General features: G+C 42.4%; 1 protein-coding gene across 1 annotated transcript in view; it reads right to left on the bottom strand.

Annotated features, from left to right (window-relative positions):
* Positions 1-16954: 16954 nt before the first annotated feature.
* The window catches only part of RASA3 (RAS p21 protein activator 3), a 615753-nt gene continuing 611133 nt past the window's right edge, over positions 16955-21574 (bottom strand). The window contains exon 24 of the mRNA XM_030201492.1: positions 16955-20249. Within this exon, the coding sequence (XP_030057352.1) occupies positions 20174-20249 (76 nt within the window). The 3' untranslated portion in view covers positions 16955-20173. The remainder of the gene's footprint in view (positions 20250-21574) is intronic.

The following is a 21574-nucleotide window of genomic DNA, read 5'->3' as shown; positions in this document are numbered from 1 at the left end:
CCCATCCGTTTCTGTCACCCGTGCATGAAAAGCCCTTCTGGGAGAGAGGTATGCCCTATGTATTATTCTATATTGGCACTCTTGCAACTCTGCACTATGTATCACCTTCTGCATGCCCCTCAATGATTGTTGTAAATGGTGTTCAGAGATATTCCTATGAATTTCAGCTTCCCACTTCATCGCCACCTCAGTTACCCGCCTCCGTGGTAGCCCTTTCTCTAGCTCTCTAAAAAACCAAGATACAGAGACCTGTCCCAACGCATCCCCTTCCAAAAACTCCCTCAACTTAGTTTCAAATCTATGAGTTAATCCTTCCTTTGGGATACTATGTATGTAGTGGGCGAGCTGATGATAAGCCAATATCCCCAGTGGCCCCCCTGAACACTTATGTTGAAAGTCAGCTATGGAAATCACAGTATTATCGTCCCTGAGAAAGCTACCCAATAACTCCACCCCTTGACCTTGAAGTGTGTGAAACACTACATTATCACTACCCGGTGTAAAATCCTTATTCCCAACAAGAGGTAATAATCTGCTAGCCGTTGGATCCTGACCCCACCTTTGTGCCAATTCCCGCCACATGTGCCATAACGGTCCCAGCAACATGCTATCTTTAACTTTTTCCGGTAGTTGCCCTTTTCTCCTAACATGGATTAAGTAATTCAGGTGCCAGGGATGAAAGTATGTCCTCTCTAGATCCACATCCGTGTAGGTGTTTGTATCAAGGACCCAATCCCTCAAATGCCTCAGTAGACATGCCTGATTATATGTCCTCATGTCTGGGATGCCTAACCCTCCCTGCCTCCAATTCCCTATTAGATATTGCCACTTCATCCTAGGTTTCCTACCAGCCCAGCAATACTTCACTACTAGTCTTCGCAATGCTACCAACTCTCGTCTTCCCAGGCGTAACGGTAACGCTTGCAATACATAAAGCCAGCGCGGGAATATTATCATTCTAAATAGTTGTATCCGGCCCATAAGTGATACAGGTAGCCCAGACCAACGGGATAATTGTTCCTGAGTATCCTTTAGCAACTTAGCGATATTCAGGTCATAAATTTGTCTGGTGTCCATAGGGAGCTGTATTCCCAGATACCTAAAGGAACCCCTTGCCCACCTTATAGGGAATCTATCTCCCCACTCTCCCTCGAGTTCTGCATTACTAGCTAGTGCTTCAGATTTCAGGAGGTTCAATCTAAATCCTGAGTAATCCCCATACTCCTTTAAACTTTCCATGAGATGTGGCAGAGATCGTTTAGGGTCAGTGATTAATACCAGCAGATCATCTGCGAAGGCTGCTGTTTTAAAACTATGATCGCGTATCGTAACTCCCTGAATATCAGTATTATGTTGGATTTCTCTGAGGAGAGGGTCCAACGCCAATATAAAAAGTAAAGGCGACAGTGGACATCCTTGCCTCGTACCTCTCTTTATCGGGAACCAATCAGACTGTAGACCATTGGCGAATATCTGAGCCTGCGGATCTGTATACAAAGTTCTTACTGCCCTCGCAAATAAACCTGTGATCCCATAGGCCTTCAATACTGCAAACAAATAAGTCCAATCGACTCGGTCAAACGCCTTTTCGGCGTCAAAACTAATAAGCAGGGCTTTGCTCCTATCATTTCTTATTTTTTCCAAGGCGACCCATATTCTACGCATGTTCTTCGCTATAACCCTCCCACACGTAAACCCCACTTGTGAATCTATAATTAAAGATGGTAAACATCTGGCTAGCCGATTTGCCAGTATCTTTGCTAAGAGTTAATTCAGTGTTCAGTAACGAAATCGGTCTATACGAGTCTGGTTTATCAGCTGGCTTACCTGGTTTTGGCAATACACTGATTTGTGCTCTATTTAGGTGCCTAGGCAGTTGTCCTTGTTGTATGTTGTCATTAAACACTGCGGTCAATACAGGGCTGATCTCACTATTTAGGAGCTTGTAGAATTCATTCCTCAGGCCATCCGGCCCCGGTGCCTTCCCCAATTTGCTCCCTTTAATTACTAGGACTACCTCCTCTTCTGTAATAGGAGCATTTAATACCTCTGCATCCTCTTCTGAAATCTGTGGTAGATCCACACTATGAAGATAGGTCTCACTAGGTCTTTTTGTTTTGCATATAGGCGGCCAAAAAAGTCCCCCAATATTTTAACTATACTTTCATCCGTAGTTACCCGTGTTCCCGCGTTACCCTCCATTGCGAGTATTTTTTTGGCACTAAACCGCCTGTGGGCAATTCAAGCTAGAAATTTGCCACTTTTATTAGCAAACCTATATGACTTGTACTTGTAATATATGTTCGTTTTCTGCGTTTGCTCATGTAAAAGTTCATTAAGGGCCTGCTGTGTCTCCAATAACTGTCTTTTAAATCTTAGTTCATGGTGTACCCCATATTTCTTCCGCAGCGCTACTACCTGTCTTTCCAGCCTCATCACCTCCCTATTTCTGACCCGTTTTTTGAAAGCTAAATAGGATATTATATCTCCCCGAAGTACCGCCTTCGCCGCTTCCCAATAAAGTATAGGATCTATCCTATGTTGTTCATTGTTGTTGCTATAATCTCTCCATTTCTCCACCAGGAAGGGCAAAAACTGGGGGTCACAGTAAAGATAAGATGGAAAACGCCAAGATCCTAGCTGAAATCCTCCCTCTCCTACTTTAATCTGAACTCTCACCCATGCATGGTCGGAAATCATTATGGGGCCTATCTGTGCCTCCTCCACTTTTGTTAGTAACTCTCTAGAAATCCATATATAGTCTATTCTAGATAGCGTTTGGTGTGCTCTGGAAAGATGTGTAAAATCTTTGTCTACCGGATGTAATATTCTCCATACATCCACCAGGTCTAACATTTCACAAATTCTAGTTACCTCTCTCCTTTCTGGCCAGATCCCTCCCAGTTGGTTGAGACCTATCCCAAGTCGGGTCCAACACATCATTCAGGTCTCCTCCTACCAATAAGGGAATGTCACCCAAGCTATGGATTTTACGCGTGATTTGAGTGACAAGCTTCCTATCATAGGTATTGGGAGCATATATATTGCATAGCAGGAGTGGCTGTCTCTCCACAACTACTGAGGCTATAACATATCTCCCCCCTCTATCAGCCACCACCTTCTTGACCTCTACATTCAAGTTTTTCCTTATCAATATCACCACTCCTCCCTTTTTCCCAACTGCTGGTGCATCATATAGCTCCCCCACCCACCAGGTTTTCAACTTCTTATGTTCATCCCTCGTAAGATGTGTTTCCTGTAAGAACGCTATGGACGCTTTTTTATCATTCAACATTTTCAGGATTTTTTGCCTCTTAATCGGCGAGTGAATGCCCCCCACATTCCATGTTATGCATTGCAAAGTTGTCATGTCACACCTCTCTCTGTTTTGTGTCTTACTTGCAAGGCTTTATGTACACTCTTCTTTCTTATACACAGAGAGAGCGTCCCAGCCTCCGCCCTCCCCTCCCTCATGCTCCTTTGGGTCACCCCTAAGTTTTCCTTCATACTTCTCTCCTTCCAATTCCATGCATACAAGGATTTCCTCTTCCCTTCCCCCTCCCTCCCATCCACCCCCCTCCCCCCCGTATCCCCTTCTCCCTCTATACCCACCATCTGTCGTCCCTTGCCTATTGGCATAACTTCCTGTTTTCCAAGGCTAGGGCGCCTCATGTATCTGTGGCTATCCCCACCCACCCAACCCGCCACCAGAACTTATTTCTCACCAAACCAGACAAACGAAAGTGTCTCTTCTGTTCATGTCCATCGTAAGTACCCTCAGATCTCCTCAGGCTAACAGTTGTGCCAACCCCTCACTGTACCAGTATTCATTTGGCAAGCTGTAATCCTCAAAAAATCCTTATCTGTTAGCCCGAACATCCACATTTTTCCGCTTTGCTTGTACTTGGCGTATAATAAATCCTCAGTGGAGATTCAAACAATCACTGTCTGCAGCCTTTATGGCCACTGCTCCTCTGTCTTGCCTCTGTCATTAGTTATCTGCCATGCCAAGTGTCCTTGATGCTTCTAACAACTGGGCCAACTGTAAACTCTCAAAACTCAAACAACAAGAGTGGGCAACGGCTCATCTCCTGATATGAGCCAACCAGACTCCCTTATAACTTGCTACTTGCATAACAATACTCATGTAGTCCAAACATGTCAGTAATTTGTACTTGTAAAGACCAGTCCATCTCCACTGAGGCCATTAACTTGTGACCAATGCTCAGTGTAGTCTCTTCTTTCCTTGATAGAGCTCCCTCTTGTTCTCAGCCCTCATGCTCTTTAGCTAGCATCCGGTCTACATATTTAGTTGCTTCCTCTACTTTCTCAAAGTAGACTGCTTGGCCTTTTTCCAGCAGTTTGAGCTTAGCTGGGTATAGAAGGCTGAATCTGTACTTAAGCCGAAAAAGTTTGGTGCACAGCGGTGCAAAGCTCTTTCTCGCTGTAGACACTGCAGTGGAATAATCTTGAAAACAGAGGATTTTTTTATTTTTATATTCCAGTTGCTTGCCTGCATGCAGTTCTTGTAAAATAAGCATTTTATGGGCATAGTTCAAGATCCTAAAGATCACCACTCGAGGCCTTCCTGTATCCTCTCTCCTCTGGCCAAGTCTGTGCGCTCTTTCCACCCGTAATGCTGTTGCCATTTCCTCGTTGCTAAGCGCCTCCGGCAGCCATTTTTCCAAGAATACACAGAGATTCCGCTCCGGCAAGGTTTCTGGTAGCCCCACAAGACGCAGATTGTTCCATCTCGAACGATTTTCAAGATCGTCGAGCTTTGCCTCCACCTCTGCAAGGCGCGCCTGCATTTTCGGCTGTTCCTCTGAGACTTTTTGGATATCCTCCTCCGCCATCCCGACTCTACGCTGCACTTCCTGAAGTTCAGTAAACAGTTGCGTGTGCCTCTCAGTCAGCCCTTCTAGTTTGTCCAATATTAGTTGCAGTTTATTGCCCACCGCTTGTTCCACCGCTGCCCTCACCTCTTCCGTGATTTCTGCAGCCCACGATGTGCCTGGCGGCGGCGATGCTGGCGCGGCCCTGTCCGCCATTTTGTTCTCCGTGGCGCAGGCTTTTTCTTTGGGATCTTTTCGAGCCGCTTTCGCCGCCATCCGCATCGCCTCAGCCGCCACCAACAGCCACTTCATATGCGGAATGCCTTTGCTGGTGCTTGCGTCGATTTTTGGGGTGGGTGTTTGATTTTACGAGCGCCGATTTAATTATGCGCCCCGGAGCAGTTCTGTCTCACGTCTTCACCGCTCCATGCCTCCACCGGAAGTCCCATCATGTAGCTTTAAGCCCCGAGGAAACCCCTCCTCCAAAGCTTCCTATTACAGTGGAAATCCATTCAAGAGTAGAACTTCTAGAAGGCCAGAGATTGCACACTGGCTCTGAGGCCTCACACAGAGCTTTCTCTCTTTATGCCTACTGCTGCTGCTATTCCTGAGCCAGTGGTTGAAAAGGAGTTTAGTAGTGCAAGCAAGCCCAAAGGTGAGGGGAGAGGGGACAATTTAGAGATGGGTGTTGGGAGTCACCACTCCTGTGCCAATACTTTGAGGAGTGGTACACATCCTTCACAATGATTTCTGAAAGAACCAAGCCACCCCCACCCTTCGATAATGTTAGGTGAGGGATGGGAAGTAGAGGCTCCTCTACGATTTTGCCTTTGGGCACCCAGCTTTTAAATCCAGTCGTGGAGAGGGGACAATTTAGAGATGGGTGTTGGGAGTCACCACTCCTGTGCCAATACTTTGAGGAGTGGTACACATCCTTCACAATGATTTCTGAAAGAACCAAGCCACCCCCACCCTTCGATAATGTTAGGTGAGGGATGGGAAGTAGAGGCTCCTCTACGATTTTGCCTTTGGGCACCCAGCTTTTAAATCCAGTCGTGGCTGGATTTAACTCTTCATTTGCAGTTAAGTCTGCTAAGTGGCAGATCTATTTTAAATATATAACTTATCTATATAGGATGCAAGTCTATAACTAGGCAGTACAAGTTAGGTGCCTAGATGCAGCGCATTGAGTGTTAATTCTATAATGTCATCAAGATTCCATTCTAGAATACTAGCTTAAGTTGGCTTCTATATGGCTACATTTAGATGCATTCACTTATACAATGTCAATAGCAGTTATGTGTATAAATGATGGCCTTGCTTATGCTCCTTATACATATGTACATAAGTATTGCCATACTGGGAAAGACCAAAGGTCCATCAAGCCCAGCATCTTGTTTCCAACAGTGACCAATCCAGGTAACATATACCTGGCAAGATCCCCAAAAAGTACAAAACATTTCATACTGCTTATCCCTGAAATAGTGGATTTTCCCCGTCCATTTAAAAATGGTCTATGGACTTTTCCTTTAGGAAGCTGTCCAAACCTTTTTAAAACTCCGCTAAGCTAACCGCCTTTACCATGTTCTCTGGTTTAATTACACGTTGAGTGAAGAAAAATGTTCTTTGATTTGTTTTAAATTTACTACATTGTAACTTCATCGCCATGCCCCCTAGTCCTAGTATTTTTGGAAAGCGTAAACAACCGCTTCACATCTACCCATTCAACTCCACTCATTATTTTATAGACCTCTATCATATCTCCTCTCAGCCGCCTTTTCTCCAAGCTGAAGAGCCCTAGCTGCTTTAGCCTTTCCTCATAGGAAAGTCGTCCCATCCCCTTTATCATTTTCGTCACCCTTTTCTGCACCTTTTCTAATTCCACTATATCCTTTTTGAGATGTGGCAACCAGAATTGAACACAATATTCGAGATGCGGTTGCACCATGGAGCAATACAATGGCATTATAACATCCTCATTTTTGTTTTCCATTCTTTTTCTAATAATACATAACATTCTATTTGCTTTCTTAGCCGAAGGAGCACACTGAGCAGAAGGTTTCAACGTATCATTGACGACACCTAGATCCCTTTCTTGGTCTTTGACTCCTAATGTGGAACCTTGCATGACGTAGCTATAATTCGGGTTCCTCTTTCCCACATGCATCACTTTGCACTTGCTCACATTAAACGTCATCTGCCATTTAGACGCCCAGTCTCCCAGTCTCTTAAGGTCCTCTTGTAATTTTTCACAATCCTCCCGTGATTTAATGACTTTGAATAACTTTGTGTCATCAGCAAATTTAATTACCTCACTAGTTACTCCCATCTCTAGGTCATTTATAAATGCTAAAAAGCAGTGGTCCCAGCACAGACCCCTGGGGAACCCCACTAACTACCCTTCTCCATTGAGAATACTGACCATTTAACCCTACTCTCTCTTTTCTATCTTTTAACCAGTTTTTAATACACAATAGAACACTACCTCCTATCCCATGACTCTCCAATTTCCTCTGGAGTCTTTCATGAGGTACTTTGTCACATGCCTTCTGAAAATCCAGATACACAATATCAACCGGCTCACCTTTATCCACGTTTGTTCACCCCTTCAAAGAAATGTAGTAGATTGGTGAGGCAAGATTTCCCTTCACTAAATCCATGTTGACTTTGCCTCATTAATCCATGCTTTTGAATATGCTCTGTAATTTTGTTCTTTATAATAGTCTCTACCATTTTGCCCGGCACCAACGTCAGACTCCTTCCCTTTGAGCTCCTCCTTGTACTTATGTGCTTAGGGAGATGAATGCATCATTTATAGAATAACACTGAGCACACACTTAGCACTTGTTCACTTAAGTGTACACAAACCCACATAAGTGCTAGTATTCTATCATTTAGGCGCTAAGTTATAGAATGAGAGAGTTAGTGGCTGAATTTTGCGCTAAACATACACATGCCAGCTCTGACCCTTCTCAATGCTGACCTCTTCAATGGATAATTTTAAACAGCCTGATTTTTTAAACATATAAGGGCTCAAAATACACTCATAAGCAAGTTGAGCATTTGCCACCCACCAGCAAATGCATAATGTGCTTTGAACATTTTCCAATGAGGGAAAAACAAGTTTCTAGAATAATGGGTCATGGAAGGAGGCAAAGAGTGAGTAGATTCAGGAAAAAAGATTGATGCATGAAACTCTCTGTCAGATGAAGCAACACAGTAAATGATGGCAAATAACGATCAATTGGGTTTTCTAGTCTGCTATTTTGAGATTCCTCCTCTCTGGTTTTCTACCACTTTATGTAGATAAACAAATGCATTCTCATAGTTGAACTCCAGTTTCTCTGTCCCTTCCCTGACTTATTAACCAGTCTCCCAACTCCTATGGAGTAGTGCACTCCGCAAATTTTGGGTGAGCCTATGGTAAAAATATGTGGGAAGGAAATATTCTATCTTCCCTCTAGCCTCCTCCCCTCATTTAAAAATATAAATGCCTGAAATAATGGGGTTTCCCAAGTCCCACCAGTTCTCCAAAGGTGCCCCAAACTCCCTGCTGCCAAGCTCAGTAGCTGACAGCAGCATTCCTGAGCAGCACCCCATGCGTATGTGAAAACTAAGCATGGGTGGGGGTGCCGGCATTGTCGGCTCAGAAACACTGCTGCCATATGATAAGCTTGGCAGCAGGGAGTTCTGGGTACCTTCAAAGATGGACTTCAGCTGATAGAGTTTGGCGATCCCTACCAGCTACTGCAAGGGTGCACCGCTGCTAGGGGACCTGAGCTCAAAGTGGGTGGGCACCCTGCCCACCCATGGCTAGGCTACAGCTCTCAACCCTAGAACTTACATTGCTGTTCATTACCTGTCTCAAAGTCCCAACTCTGTTACCATGCTGTTCTCTACCATTCCATTTTGAAGGCTTCTTTAGGCCTCATTATCTTCCTCTCTGTGATCCATGTAAAACAAATACTTAATTCTACTGTAGGTCCTTTTGTGTTTTACTGCCAAGTGTTTTTTAAGAGTGTATAGGGGCTGATATTTAGCTAGCAGCGGGCAGCGTGGTTAAAGCCCACTTCCAGTGCTGAACCTGGAATTCAATGCCACATCATATCCGGCAAACAACATTAAATCTCTGGGTTTATTTTGGGCTGCTGGAACTTAACCGGGTAAGCCAATATTCAGCTTTAACTGATTAAGTTCCTGTTAAAGATAGGACTGCTATTTGTGTAGTCCTATTTAATCACTAAAACCAGCGCTGAATATTGGTGCTAACCGGCTATGTGCTAACTGCCGCTATGCGCTAACTGCAAATATTCAGCAGAGATAACCATTTATCTCCTGCTGAATATTTGTGGTTAGCCAGTTAAATGTTATTTAAGTGGTCAGCGGCTGTTGCTGACCAGATGATCAGTTAAATAGCGCTGCGTACGTCTAGTAGTGCTATAGAAATGATAAATAGTAGTAGTAGTAAATATTGCTGAATATCAGGGTGATAGTGTTCTGATCACACAGATATTTGAACATTTATGTAATACTGCCACCTTGTGACATATTTGTGCTATAATGGCATAATGGTTAGTGCAGCAGGTTGCAGACCTAGGGAACTGGGTTGTTCCTACTGCTGCCTGACCGTCAGCAGTGGGTTCAGATCCTGGGGAACCAGGTTCCATTTCCTATGCAGCTCCTTGTGACCCTGGGCAAGTTACTTAGCCCTCCATTGCCCCAGGTACAACGTTTAAATATCTCAAGGGCATTTATGTACAGGAAGAGAGCCTTTTCCAAATGAAGGAGACCTCTGGAATGAGGGGGCATATGACAAAGTTAAGAGGGAATAGGCTTAGGAGTAACCTAAGGAAGTATTATTTCACAGAAAGGGTGGTGGAGGCGTGGAATGGCCTCCTGGTGGAGGTGGTGGAGTCGAGGACTGTTCCAGAATTTAAAAAGGAATGGGATAAGCCTGTAGGATCGCTTAGGAACAGGTAGAATTGGGGGTTACAGAGAATGGGAAGACTGGATGGGTCATATGGCCTTTATCTGCCGTCATGTTTCTCGGTTTCTATATAACTTAGATTGTGAGCCCATTAGGGTCTGTGCAAAGTACCTGTAACAGAAACTGTAAACCGCATAGTTACCTCAGGGATCATTTGCAGTATATCAAGTGCCGAAAATCTACTATAATAAAACTCACCCTCAACATTCTGAAGACAACGTTCTGAAGTCACTCAGTCACTCACTGAAGGGTTCATGGATTCATGGTGGTGAAGCCAGAACACTGACCATGTCTCTCTGCCCCGCCCTCGCATAACGGACCAATCAGAAAAAACACCCTCAACATTCTGAAACACAAAGGACCATCACAACACCGTTCCCAGGCAACACTAGGCAACGTAAGACGGACCAATCAGAGGAAACTACGTGACAATAAGGGAGGAGCATTCCCCAGCAGAATGGCTCATTATCTGTGCAGCACGGAGAGCACAGAACCACCGCTGGAACGAGAGAAGAATATTCCTGCTGTGGGTATGTGCAAAAATAGACCAGGGGAGAGGGGGGGGGGGGAATTTTTAAATGCCTAATGCCAGTACTGAAGAGTGCCAGAGGGCCTATAGCACAGACTATATTTGGGATCGCTTGACATGGAGTCAGAGGAGCTGGAAAACAACGTGCCCATCACCATCTGGGATGTGGGCGAACAGGACAAGCTGCGGCCCAGCTGGAAGGATTACCCGCGACCCAGCCAGCAGCAAACAGCGACCAAGGAAGGGGGAGGAGTAGGGAAACACGCACTCCTTCCCTGCCTAGGAATCGCTGGAGACTGGCTGCCAAACTAACAAAACAACCGCACACGGACGCACCACCTCAATCATTAGAAAGGCATCCACTCTTTTTTCAACAGAAATGCAAACTAATAATACAAAACAAAGAATACATGGTTTCTCAGGCGGCTGCAGGTAACTCCCCACCCCCTTCCTCTTCCCCTTTTGCCGAAGCGGCCAAGGACGTGCCCAACCATCCCCAGCCTCAGGCAAGCTGTCTCCCTCCTCGGGGATTCCCCAAGCACCCGGAAAAAGACGGCGCTGATTCCTGCAGCGCATAAATGTTCCAGCATTCCCCTTCAGCCGGCCTGAAATGGACCAAACATACCGGATCACCCCCCGATGGCCCGAGACCGTGCTCTTCTCCCTTCCGCCAACTTAAAACAACCATCCCCGTCCTCAGGCAAGCCGTCACCAACCTCCAGGATGCCCAGAACCCCAGCCCAATGGAAAAAGATGGCGCTGCTTCCAACAGCACATTTCCAGCATTCTCCTACAGCAGCCCTGAAACGGCCAAAAAATACAGACAGACAAAGAACGTGCTCCTCAACCTTCCGCCCATGTAAAACAACACTGCTGCCTCAGCACAACACAAAAAAAAAAAAACATGGAAAAAAAAACAACACTCAACAAAGGCTGACACCCCCTACAACCACATTTACATTTCACCAACAGAAAGACCCCCCCCCTCCACAAACCTCCTTGACAGACAAAACCACACACACACAATACAACGGAAACACACCCTCAAAGCCACACACCAATCCAACCCACTTTGCCAGCACAGCACAGCACAGCACATCCCCCAACCCCCAAGCAAAAAACAAAACAAAAAAGGACACACATCAACAACCTGCACACACAGACACACCGCACCCTCACACTCACATAAAATAACTCTGTGACACATACACACACACACACACACACACACACACACAAAAAACCACATGCTAGCGCCCGTTTCATTGGTTTCGGAAACGGGCCTTTTTTATTAGTAAATACATAAAATAAAAATTCTGTGGCCTGTTTTTTAGATTAGCTCAGGTATTTGCAAGTCATATAACCTTTGATCTCATAGGTCATGAAATACTGTATTTTGCTCATCAGTCACACTGGAGTCTCTCTGCTCACATTCCCCAGCTCAGAATGTAACGTTTACTCATATTGGTCATCCCCAGAGATCACTGGCCCTTATGGGCAAGCCGTTGTCTCCTCAGAGTCAGACATCTCTATTTTAGACACAGAAAGGTAAACAGTGGAATACCTCAGGCATCTGTACTGGGACAAGTGCTTTTAAACACATTTATAAATGATCTGGAAATGGATGAGTGAGGTTGTCAAATTTGCAGATGATGCCAAATTTATTAAAAGTTGTTAAATCACATGCTGAATGTGAGAAAATTGCAGCAGGATTTTGTGAGACTGGGAAACTGTGCATCAAAATGGCAGATGAAGTTTAATATGGACAAGGACAAAGTGATGCACATAGGGAAGAACAACCCAAATTATAGCTACACAATACTAACTTTCACATTAAGAGAGGAGTCACCACCCAGGAAAAGGATCTAGATGTCATCATGGACAAAAAGTTAAGTTCAATTTTATTTGATATGTCACTAATATAAATTAAAAAATCTAAGCGGTTTACAAGTTCAGTTAGAAGAAGGGGGGAGGGGGGATGTAAAATTGAGTAAATGATAAAATCCAGAATTACATTCAGGGGACTGACACAGATGGATATGTGGGATAGGAAAGTTTACAGTTCGTGATAAAGATGGGAGGAGAGACCACAAGAGGAAGGTAGTCAAGTACAGCGCTATTCTTATTCTTCAAGAGACACCAATACCTTCAGTTATAGCGAAGCAGACAAGCCAGTTTCAAGAGAGTAAATCCTATGATGCAGATAAGAAAGCCTGAAACAAGAAGTATGTCTTCAAGAAGGACTTCAAATTCTCAAATGATGACTCTAATCCAGTGGTTCCCAAACCTGATCCCGGAGGCTCTGTTTTATCGGAAGCAGGTTCAACAAATTTTTATTTTTTTATATTTTGGATCTAATGTATCTATGGACTTGCAACCCAACTTTTCTTTAAAAAAAATTTTGAAGCTGTACAAGTCCATTACATATTATGGAACAAAACCAAAGCAGCTTACCTTGTCACCGATTTTATTTATTGATATACCACCCTTCTGTGGCACAACCAAGGTGATTTACATATTATATGCAGGCACTTTCTCTGTCCCTAGTGAGCTCACACAATCTATGTTTTCTTTCTTTTTCTTTTTTTTCCACTGTTTTGGAGGTTAGGGGTAGATCGCTTTTCTGGTCTTATAAGCTCACCAAAAGTTACACAAAATTTGAGAAACACAGTACAGATCAAAAACACATTTTGAAAGTATGATATAGATTCAAAACAAATAGGCATTCTAGAAAGTGATTTTTTTTTAACAGAAACATAAAATCATGAAAATTATGATGACCAATGGACTTTGAGGTATTTGGCAAGCCTCTTTTTTTGCCCATCCCACCTAGATATGTGCATGTACCATGTATACTGTTTGCTGCAAAAGCCTATAGAATCCAACTGCTCAATAATCCATGTTCATTCTATAAATTGGGAAAAGGGAAGAAATCTATGAGAAGAAAAACATTGCAGGCTTCAGCAGATATTTTATTACAAATGAACAACCATAATGTATCCGACATAAAATATAGAAACTGAAATTGAGCTGTCCATGTCGAGATGTGTCAAATTGCAATAGTATTTTAGAAAAAGATCTGCCAATGTAGAGCTTTTATCAAAATATATAGAGGAATGAACATGTATGTGCTGGCTATGTGCGTCGGGAGCACCCATTTTGCATAGATGAGGCAGTGCATGCAAATCTCTCTCATGCATATTTACTGTAGATATCTTGAAAACACGACTGGCTTGAGAAGCACTGCTCTAAAACATCAAGAAAGGCAACTTAGCAACAGACACGTTCAAGCATCGGCACTTAAAGTTTTAGCACATTTCAAAAATATTTGTGCTAAAAAGTTATTTTTGAAAATATTTGATGTTATGTTTTATTATTTTTGATGCCGTTATTTTTTATGCTTTTATGTATATTTTAAAGTGAAGTAATTTCTTAATGATGACCTGGTATTCTTATTTTGTAATCCACACTGATCCAAGAATGGTTTGTAGTGGAATACAAATTTAGGGCCCTGTTTACTAAGCCACGCTAGAGGCACGTTAGCATTTTTAGCACGCGCTAACCATCTAGATGCCCATAATATTCATATGGGCGTTTATACGGTTAGCATGTGCTAAAAACGCTAGCGCATCTTAGTAAACAGGGCCCTCAATTGTAATTGTAAATTTCGAAAGCTAAGGGCCAGATATTCAAGCCTGAAATGACCATCATTTTGCAAACCACCAGACATAAAGCCTGGAAATTCAATGCTGGGCCACATCTGGGCACTGACATTGAATTTCTGGTTTCCAGAGCTGATTAAGTGCAATATTCAGTGGCTATGAGTTACCGCATAAAGATAGGACTGACTTTCATGTGGTCCTATTTATGTGGTTAACATAGCTGGTTAAGTGCTAACTTCACCCTGAATTGCCCCAAAATAGCTGGTTTTCAGTGCTGTGATAACTGGTTATTTTCAGCGGCACAAACCAGTTAAGTGCCACTGAAAATTAGTGGTTAATCCCGAACAGGTGATTTACCGTATTTTTCGGACTATAAGACGCACTTTTTTCCCCAAAAATTTGGGAGGAAAATGGGGGGTGCGTCTTATAGTCCGAAGGTAGCGTTTTTGGACCGCCGTCCTGTACTTACACAATTCCATGTTCCCTGGTGGTCTAGTGACGTCGGGGCAGGAAAGAGCCCCCTCTTTCCTGCCCATCGCGCTCCTCTCCGTGCTCCTCACTGCTTTCTGACGGTCTCGGCGATATTCAAAATGGCCGCCGAGATTCTCGGAGCACGGAGAGCAGCGCGATGGGCAGGAAAGAGGGGGCTCTTTCCTGCCCCGACGTCACTAGACCACCAGGGAACATGGAATCGTGTAAGTACGGGACGGCGGTCCAAAACTCGGACAAGACGCACCGGAGCACCTAGGTTTTAGAGGAGGGAAAAAGGAAAAATTTTTTTTTCCTATTTCCCTCCTCTAAAACCTAGGTGCGTCTTATGGTCCGGTGCGTCTTATAGTCCGAAAAATACGGTAACTGTTTCTGGTCAGTTAGATCACTTTGAATATTGAACCCTACATGTCTATGGTGTCCTTCTTCTAAGATGTGGTGAAATCTGGGCTTAGCATATTCTAATGGAGGACTTTCCCGTGAGCTAATGCCACAGGCATTTTTTTTTTTTTGCAGGTTGTGTGCTCAAGTTTCCATTAGTGTGCAGCACCAGCAAAGAATAATCTGGGAGCGCTTACTGCTTCTCATTTAGGAGGTGCAGAGTGCTCCCACATTAACCCTGCGCTATCCAGTTAGCGCACACTGATGTGAACACGTTAACTGGATAACATGGGAACGCCCACTCTCCACCCCTGACATGTCCCTTCTTAAAAAAAACATTTAAAAAAAAAATTGCTAACATGTGCTTAGTGCATGCAAACAAGCAAAATAACCCAAAACATTTTAACGCATATTGTGGTAGCCTATTATTCCCATGCTAAGCATGCTTTATAGCTTAACGCCCATTAGTAGAAGGGCTCCTATATTCTCAAAATTATGTACAGAGCCTCAATCATTGAGTGCTATAAATTTGGGGGTGTGGGGAGGAGAGAGGAGAAGAAACAGGAGATTTAAAGAAGTGACCTCCCCTAATCCTTCCTGTAGTGTTCTGTCCAAAATGAGTACCTTCAGAAAACGTAGCCTGGGAGCAGCTGTTGAGCCCAACAGTGACTTTGGTGAGCATTTGCATGCATTCCCCTTCTAAAATGGGGAATATATGTCTATGTCGATCCTTGGTCGGCTGCCACCCTGGGCAGATCTCCGCTGCGTACCCCCTCCCTCCGGGTGCAGCGGCGCTCCCCCCTCCCCCGGGTGCATTCTTACCTGCTGGGAGCAGCAGGTTCCCTGCTCCCTCTGCCCCGGAACAGGAAGTAACCTGTTCCGGGGCAGAGGAAGCAGGGAACCAGCGGAGCCAACAGCCATGCGGCTGCTTTCTGCACCCCTCCAGCAGTGTGCACCCAGGGCAGACCGCCCCCATCGCCTCGCCCGATACCTGTATATTTTTGACCCTACTCTAATCCCATCCAAAACATGCCCAAACCACATCTCCTTGCTGTATGTATGTATTGCAGATCTACACATGATAGAAGTGTATAAAATAATGAGTGGAATGGATCGGGTGGATGTGAAGCGACTGTTCACGCTATCCAAAAATACTAGGACTAGAGGGCATGAGTTGAAGCTACAGTGTGGTAAATTTAAAACGAATCGGAGAAAATTTTTCTTCACCCAACGTGTAATTAGACTCTGGAATTCGTTGCCGGAGAACGTGGTACAGGCGGTTAGCTTGACGGAGTTTAAAAAGGGGTTAGATAGATTCCTAAAGGACAAGTCCATAGACCGCTATTAAATGGACTTGGAAAAATTCCGCATTTTTAGGTATAACTTGTCTGGAATGTTTTTACGTTTGGGGAGCGTGCCAGGTGCCCTTGACCTGGATTGGCCACTGTCGGTGACAGGATGCTGGGCTAGATGGACCTTTGGTCTTTCCCAGTATGGCACTACTTATGTACTTATGTACAGCCAAGACACACGTCTAAATGTCAGTATTTTAGTTCTTTGATTGAGTAAATAGACTTTACTATTTTACATTGGAGTTCTTTTCTAATTTTCTGTGTGTTTTTAAATTTATCGTAAACTGCTTTGATCTTTTGATTAGCTAAGTGGTATATATAGGTGCTCATTTTCAAAGCAGAAAGACTTACAAAGCTGCATAGTAACATAGGTAACTTTGTAAGTCTATGTGCTTTGAAAATGAGCCTCTTAAACAAAAATCACAAATAGACTTTCTAATATAACTACTAAAATGTGTGTTTTCTGAAATCCTTTTTTGGTGGGTTATTCCATGGATCATAACTATTCATTAAAATCAACTTCAGATTTGGGGGCAAAGGGATCCAAGGGGTCCCTAGGAGTGCCTTTGACTTTTTGACTGGATGTAGGGTACCCCCCCCCCTTATTTGCTGTTTCCCAGCCAGTGTACTTCCAGACAGCAACAATGCATCACAAAAACACATCTTTGTGAAAATACAGAGAGCAGGGCTGTTTTTCAGGAAAGCATAAAACATTTGTTTTAATTGGCAAGTAAAAATACATTGCAAGTCATTAGTATACTATATACAAGGTGTTACATTACAAATACACATTTAAAATTGCAGTTCAGTGGCAGTTGTGTGCTCTATGTCCAGGATCATGAATTTTCCCTAACCTGCTGCAGCTGCCCCCATGTGGCAAGAATTGGTGATGCAGTGCTATGGAACAAAGATGATTTAGACCATATATATGTTGCAGTAACCTTACTGTTAATACAATGCCTTTTAAAATAGATGTTTAAACACAAAATTTTGGTTCAGATTTTTTCTTATTTAACATTTTGGTCAAGGCAGGACACCTTGAGATTATACCAAGACAACATAATTTTTCAAATATGGAAGGTTTAATACAATATTCTTCATTTAAGCAAAACAGACGCATGTAGTGATTGTGTATACATGTACACACACACAAACATATATGCATATTTCCACTGCATCTTTTTCCTACCCTTTACAGCTCATTCCATTTCATATCTACACGTCACTAAATTAACAAGTTACAAGCTTTAGTTTCAATACTTGCAAAATCATTTTTCCACAGACTTCCGTGTGCAGATATATTTATAAAACACATTCAAAATGATACAAAAACAACAGAAATCAGTCTAAATAGAACAGATGACAAAGCTCTACAAAATTCAGTTTCCATTCTTTGTAAAAAAAAAAAAAAAAAAAGGCAAAATAAAGCCAAAAAACCTGAAACATGGCTTTACAGTTGGGAAGCTGTGAACATCCCAACCAGCAGATAATCCAATCTGTAACCTCTCTCTCCCTCTTAAAATATAAGGCAGTGCAATATTTCTTCAAAGTCAAAACAGACTGTCCAATGCCCCTCTAATTTAATACTTCAAGAATCTCCATTAAAATATTTTCTCTGAGATACACACTGTGAATTAGATCCTAGAATAAGGATTGACATTTAAGCCACCCGGGGCGCAAAATACTAATGCAATACCCCATAACATTAAAACATTTTTAATGGCTCCATTTCCACTATGGTTTTGCCTCTACATCCCCATTGGTTGTTTAACAAAATGTGCTGAACAAAGTTGTGGTCAGAACTGTACCATTTAAATGAGAAGGGTTACAAATACCTCTCTTTTCATGACAAAAACGAAACAAACAAAACTAACTAAAGACTTAAAGAACAAATTACTCATTAAAAATGAAGCTCTGCTAATCACAGTCAGCAAAAACTAAACTATGATTTAAAAAATATTTAAAAAAACACTTCATTTTTCAGGTTAAGTATTTAAAAGCAGCATGTTACTAATACATAACTACAATGACGACAACTGGGATGAATGGATCTGTACATTAAGGGGATAATTCTATAAGGACCACCTAGTATAAGGTGGAAGGACTGTGCGTAAATGACCATATTTTAATCATTAACTCACATATGTGGGTACTTAAGCATGTAAATAGTCAAGTATGTGCCATGTTTTGATGGTGCATATTTTGCTGATAGGTGTGCACATGGGCAGAATTTAGGCAGACCATGAGTGGAATGCGCAACTACACTCATAGAATACCATAATTTACACGTCTTCTGGCTAATATCTAGGCATGGGCATTTATATTTGCTAAGGAGTGATGTAAATAATCATGCTTTAAATATAAGGGCATTTTCTACCACATGCAGTAGTATTCTATAATAGATTTGAAATAGGCATCTGCTTACCTTCTTATCCTAGGTGCCTCTAATAAGGTAATTCTGTATCACTGTGCCTATTTGGAGCTTACGCTGCAAAGAAAAGTATATGCCTGCTTTTCTTCACAGAATACTAGCATACCAGGGCAAATACGTGTGTATATTTTAGGTATGACCATTTACGCCAGTCATAGAACTGCTGTAAATGATCAGACCTAGACTGATTTTATGGATATAACTGTGTGCTCCACCCAAACAGCACCCATGTGTATGTAAACACCATCGCATTTAGGCACCAGGTTATAGAACAGCGCACAGCCCAAACACTGGCATTTATGCATATAGATGCGCACATATGGGCCAGATTCAGTAAATGGCATCAAAAATAGGCGCTAGGAAAAAATCAGTGCTCTGTGCTCTTCTATAAAGGGCACTCTGAGTTTGCAAGTGAGTGCATTGACTAAAAAAATATGCTAATTTATGCAAGTACTTAAGCGATCTAGCCCACTTGCAGCATAGGTGTGCTGACTTGCCCTATTAAACCAAGCACCCTGTTATATAATTACCCTCCAAGAAGGTTATTTTATAAAGCTGTGAGTAAAGCATGTTTTACACATGGAAAAGGCTTTCTCCTGGGGACCATGTGTAGGTGCTCCTGTGGGCCCTGTTGTAAGGTATGCCTTTGTTTTATTAACTATATGCATAGCATATACACACATGTTCAAAGCAGGTGTAAATCTGAGTGTAAGCATTTGCAAATCATTTGGGCTGGTTCTGAGTGTTTATATTATAAAAGTACTTAGGCATAAAAATAGGCACATATTTGTTGCTTTGATGTAGACACCCTTAGAAAATTCCAAAAAGGACGCCTATTTTATAAAGGGCAACATGGATGCCTATATGCCTTTATGAACTAGGCATCTACAACTAACCCCAATAGAACACAAATGCTCTTGCACAAATTTACATATACTCAGAAGAAGGAATAAATGTATGCATGTACTCAGTGCAGGTATCTAATAAAATACACATGTACTTTGCAACTTCGCGCTCTCTCTGCCCTCAGGAATGCCTAAGCACAGATCACGCAAAGGTAGGCACAATCTTAGAAGAGGTCCATTTCCATGTGTAAAACATGCTCTACACAGAAAATTCTTTATAAAATTACCCCCTAAATGAAGCAAGGAGTTCTACAAAATACCATCATGTTGCCAGTTTGCTTGCTTCTAACATGTACGATGTCGCAGTTAATAAGTCATTGTCCACAATTCTCGATCATTGAACTGATCTCTAGAATTTATAAACACCAAAGCAAGTTCATAATAAAAGAGACAAAAATAAACACACACACACACAAAGTCCTGTCATCTGTTAACAACAGATGAATAAAGTGCATAGCAACTACTGTAACAATTCTTGAATTAAGAAAACACTGATTGAGTCTCAAAAATATGTAGCTTGATGCTTGTTAATTCTGCATGTTGCTACCTGAATTCCCTTTTAGTACAATTAACATTTTTTCCACTATGTTGTCTTTGTACTCTTATATGGAATGCGCAGAGATCTCCGACTGCTGCCTGATGTAACTCTGGAAACTCTTGTCCCCAATTGGATGCTCTCTAATAATGTAAGAAAGGGAAAAAGAGACATGTACAATTTTATTTTCTTGAATGAAAATGGATTGTTTGCAGTCTATGATATCTTTATTTATATTGTTAAAGAGTTTTATTTAAAGTGTATTTGATATTTCAGTTTCCAATCTTAATTTTATTATAAGCTGCTTTGATATTAGATTGTATAATGCAGTGCCTAATGTAACTGCAGGAGGGGCATATATTTGGGTGAAGCATGGGCGGTCATAGGAATGTCTTCAATTGACATGCATGATTTATAGAATACTATCAGCTGTGCGTGTCACTTGACACATATAGGTGCACCCGTTTACACCTAACATTGACATGGTGCACAATAATCATATCTAAACTTAGGTGCATCCATGTTGACTTACACTAGTATTCTGCAATGGCATCATAGCACACATATGCTGTTATAGAACTGGAACCCAGCGTCTGGCATCAGCACATCCAATTGGATGTGTCAATTTATAGAATTGCCTTCCAAATATTTCTTAACAAAAAAAAGGCCTGATAGTTTCCTTCTGCCCAATTTGGGCATCCAGCTCAATCAGAACAGGTTTCCCTTGGGCTAAGAAGCCATGGCCTTTCGTTCCAAACTAGCTGGAGAAGTTTTGTCCTATTTTATATCCCAACTAGCTATAGTCACTTCAGCAATGTCCTCAGTCAGGACACATGCACCAGGGCTCCTTTCTGGAACTCTGTAATTTTGGACCCTAGGTTTGACCTCTAGGTATTGCCCACTGTTCAATTACTGGAACTTCCTGTCCTCCCACACTCTGGAGACTGTGAGTACTGCCTCTGCAGCATTGCTTGGATCTACCTCTTTTACTGGACCAAGACAAGCATTTTCTAAAACTGACTATACAGTTATTAACCAACTCAGAAGTTTTATCTAAATTTCAATCTAGAGCTGCACAGCCATCATCTACCATCTGCTGGCGATAGAAGAATACTGAATTGTATTGAGTTGCATAGGGTTCAATAAAGGCACAGCACAATTCTGTATTCTGTTTCTCCATATGCTGGTAGATGGTGCATACTCACTTGTTCCGGCCTTGTCTGGTTTGACTAAAGGAAAGAAAATTAGCAGGAAAGACCTAATTTCTCCTTGCTGAACCGATTTGACTAGCTTGTATATATTTTCTCTGTTCTGTCAACCTGGTTTGCAAACCTCTTTTAAAGAAATTTGCAAATCTCTAAGGCAGTAACATTCACTTCAAGACCTCAAGGGCCGCCAACAGGTCAGGTTTTCAGGACATCCCTAATGAATAAGCATCTTTTTCTTTCCTTTATTAGAAACGTATTCC

The sequence above is a fragment of the Microcaecilia unicolor genome, chromosome 4 (genome assembly GCF_901765095.1).
Source record: "Microcaecilia unicolor chromosome 4, aMicUni1.1, whole genome shotgun sequence".
Lineage (NCBI taxonomy): Eukaryota > Metazoa > Chordata > Amphibia > Gymnophiona > Siphonopidae > Microcaecilia > Microcaecilia unicolor.
Note: the sequence above shows the minus strand (reverse complement) of the source record. Positions and strands in the feature narration are given on the sequence as shown.